Below are 3,247 nucleotides of genomic sequence, written 5' to 3' on the forward strand. Positions count from 1 at the left end.
CCGCTGCCGCTGCTGCCGGGCGCCCTGCCACTGGCGGTGGGCACGCTCCTGCCAGGGCCCGCCCGGATGCGTCCGCGTGCATCCGCCGCCTTGTCGCGCCCGGCTGGCGCGGGCTGCAGGGAGCTCACGAAGCGCGCGCCGCCGCCGGCGGCCCCCAGAACGAGGCCCGTCAAGTGTGGGGGTACCAATTGCACATTGGCCTCCCGCTCTGCAGTGGGCAGCATTGCCGCGAGCGACTCGAATGTCGCAGGTCAAGAAGACGGGAAAGATGGATAACGCTGCGCCTTCCAGGCCCACAATTTGGATCTTGGGCGCTTATTGACTTTGTTTGGACTACCCGCTCAGATGAGAACCCAATGTATAGCGCGGCCCAGGACCCGGACTTCTGGCTGCTGCAGATCCACTCGGCTAATGACGAAGCGGCCCCGTCAATAAGAACCGCATCAGGTTTGAATCTAATTGGCCAGCATCGCAAAACTTGATGCCAGGGAATTGTCGGCATGTCACCCCACATCGTCCGGGTGCCGAACCGCATGCAACGAGTTGCTCAAAGTTCAGCCACCACGGCGGCCCGTGACAACTGACACCATTGTACGTGTAAATTAAGGAAAGGCGGTCTCTGGAAGAAGCGAGGACAGCACGCCCTGGTGGGCGATGCCATCAGCGCGCGCCGCCAACCAGCATACCCTGCAGTCTCATGCAAGCGCGCGAGCAGGGCCACCAATACACAGAGCTTGGCTGCATGCCTTTCATCAGATGGAGGTGGTCCTCATTGCACACAAGCTTTTCGGCAACGTCCAACTTGTCGCATACCCTGATGTGTTGTGTTGGTCCGGGGGTGGTTACCCCCTCTGTGTATTTACAGACAGGAAGCTTGTAGCTGGACAGGCCACTTGGTGGGGCCGGCTGACAAGACAGGGTCGTCTTGAACAGCGTACCACCAACCCGGGCTGTCATGTTGCGCGCGACTGGGCCAGCTCTGCGGTGCCATCACTGCCCCCCTACAATCTTGGAGAAAAGCCCGCCTAGCCCGCCACTGCCCCCACTGCTGCCGCCGATACGCTCCACCAAAGCTGCCATGCTTTGCTTGAAAGTGGCTGGGCATGCCTCTCGGGCCGCCAGCCGCTGCGCATGGTTGGGCCCATACAGGAGAAGGGAGGAGGTGACGGCCTGTGAAAGGCCCGCAGCGCACCCTCCCTTGCAGTTGCACGCGGTCAACTCAGAGCGCCAAGCAGCGCCCCGCCCCGTTCCCTGCTGTCGGCTTCGCCTGCTCAGACAGGGCCCTAGCACCACCACCAATCCCCCCATCCTGTTGCAAGTGCACCGCACCTGCATGTAGGCCCACACATTCTGCTGCTTGATGGGGAACATGTCCGGGAAGAAGACGGTGAGGTACAGCAGGTAGGAGCCGACCGCCACGTCACCCAGCGTAAACTCGTCACCTGGGGTCGTTGCAGGCAGTGTGGTGTGGTGCAAAGCCGGCGCAGTGTGTGGTGTGCAGGGGGGGAGCGGCTTGCAAATGGGACCGCCAAGAATGTAGGGCTGTTGCATGGTGGCGTTGCATCAGCAGGTGCCACATGCGTGCGCATGGCGTGGAGGGTCAGGATGGTCCCCGGCTGGTCCTCTTGCGGGCCCACCCTCGAGGTAAGGCTGCTTGGCCAGGATGCCATCCAGGGCCTGATGGGTGTGCACAAGGGTGGTGTCCGGTGGTGGTGGGCGTGCTTCAAGGCAGCTTACGTTGTGAGAGCATGAGAGGGGACGAGGAGCCACTTCCAATCAAAGGGGCTTGGTGTGCAGCGAAGCACGCGATTGGCGGGCGACCATATGCTTATGCAGCTGAGCTGGTGGTTCGCAGGCCAGGCGTGGTTTAACCATGCTCGCACCACCACCGAGGCTTGCGCGCCGTGCTCACGTTCATGACCGAGTCTCTCTTGTTCTTCTCTATGCCAAAGAAGACGTCAGTCCTGGGGCGGGGAAACAGGTCGTCGTGCAAGGTGGAAGGGGTGGGGATGGACACCCCAGGGTGGTCCAAGGTGCTAGGTGGGTGGGCACGCAGCCGATCTGTCGGGCAGCAAGCCAAGGATCCGGGTAGGCAGGAAATAGCAGGCAGGCAGGCACGCAGGCAGGCACGCAGGCAGGTAGGCAGCATGGCAAGGTGGGCGATTAGGCGGACGGGCGGGCAGGCCACACAGTGTGTGGGAGGCAGCAGGCAGGCAGGGGGATGAGAGCCGGAAGGCAAGCGGACATCGCAGAGCAGGGGGAGGCCACTCACAATGTGGAGTTGGCAAACACCGTCCACTGCGCCGCCTTGCCAGTTGCTGCGGTGTCGAGCTGCCGGGCACCGGGTGGCATGCGATTGGGGGGCAGGGGACGCTGTGGGGGCAGGAGACGCTGTGGGCTCAAAAAAGTCGGCCGGCCAAACCAGCTGCGGGGTGAAGATCAGCGTGTGTGGACAAAGCCCTCAAACGAGTGTGACCAGCTTTGCCCGGGGCCAACTGCGCCCAGTGGGTGGATGGCGACTGCTGATACCTGCTCCTGGTACCCGTACCTTTGCGTACTTTGCCGCCAGATACAGCAGGATGGCGCCCGACTCAAAAACGCTGCAGCGCGGGTGCGAGACAAGCTGGGTTGAGTCAGGGCGTAAACATGCATGCAAATGCACCGAGTTTGGGGCGCACAATGGAGAAGGGGCAATGCAGGGAGTGACTGCCTTGGGCACACCAGGCTTGGTGCGCTACCGCAGTCGGCTTGTCCTGGCCATGTGAAGTGCACCCGCAGTTGCCCCAAACGTTCCCCACTCGAGGCGCCCTGCTTTCGACAACCGCGGCCAGTGCACCGGTGGCCGGAGCTCTGCACCCCTTGCCGTTCTTGCAGCGCTGGGATCACCCGCTGTGCTGTGGACATGCCAGCCCCAGCCCCCTCACGTGAAACCGTCGTCGTCCAGCACCGGCACTTGGCCAAAAGGGTGCAGCTTCAGGTACTCTGGCGACTTGTGCTGCTTTGCCTGCATGTTAACCTGGAGGGGGAGCGCAATGCGCGGGCGCGCCGTGCTCGTCGAGGAGCACCTCAGGCAGCTGCGTGCGTGAGCCCACGGGTTGTTGCGCAAGCCCGCAGCTTGTCAACTGTGACCACGACACGCGTAGCGGGGTGAGCGCATCACCTGCACCAGCTCCACGGGAGCGCTCAGCTCTGCTATGTACCATTCCGCGATCTTGCCACGTGAACCTGCGGCGGCACATGCCAAGTG

At 62.9% G+C, this 3,247-nt stretch overlaps 1 protein-coding gene across 1 annotated transcript in view; it reads right to left on the reverse strand.

Moving 5' to 3' along the window:
• The window catches only part of MNEG_3776 (1,2-diacylglycerol 3-beta-galactosyltransferase), a gene marked incomplete at both ends in the record, with an annotated part of 6,824 nt that extends 3,814 nt beyond the window's left edge, over positions 1-3,010 (reverse strand). The window contains 6 exons of the mRNA XM_014047750.1: positions 1,330-1,442; positions 1,638-1,677; positions 1,913-1,964; positions 2,273-2,331; positions 2,549-2,600; positions 2,925-3,010. Of these exons, the coding sequence (XP_013903204.1) occupies positions 1,330-1,442; positions 1,638-1,677; positions 1,913-1,964; positions 2,273-2,331; positions 2,549-2,600; positions 2,925-3,010 (402 nt within the window). The remainder of the gene's footprint in view (positions 1-1,329; positions 1,443-1,637; positions 1,678-1,912; positions 1,965-2,272; positions 2,332-2,548; positions 2,601-2,924) is intronic.
• Positions 3,011-3,247: the final 237 nt, after the last annotated feature.

The sequence above is a fragment of the Monoraphidium neglectum genome, assembly GCF_000611645.1.
Source record: "Monoraphidium neglectum strain SAG 48.87 unplaced genomic scaffold scaffold00491, whole genome shotgun sequence".
Classification (NCBI taxonomy): domain Eukaryota; kingdom Viridiplantae; phylum Chlorophyta; class Chlorophyceae; order Sphaeropleales; family Selenastraceae; genus Monoraphidium; species Monoraphidium neglectum.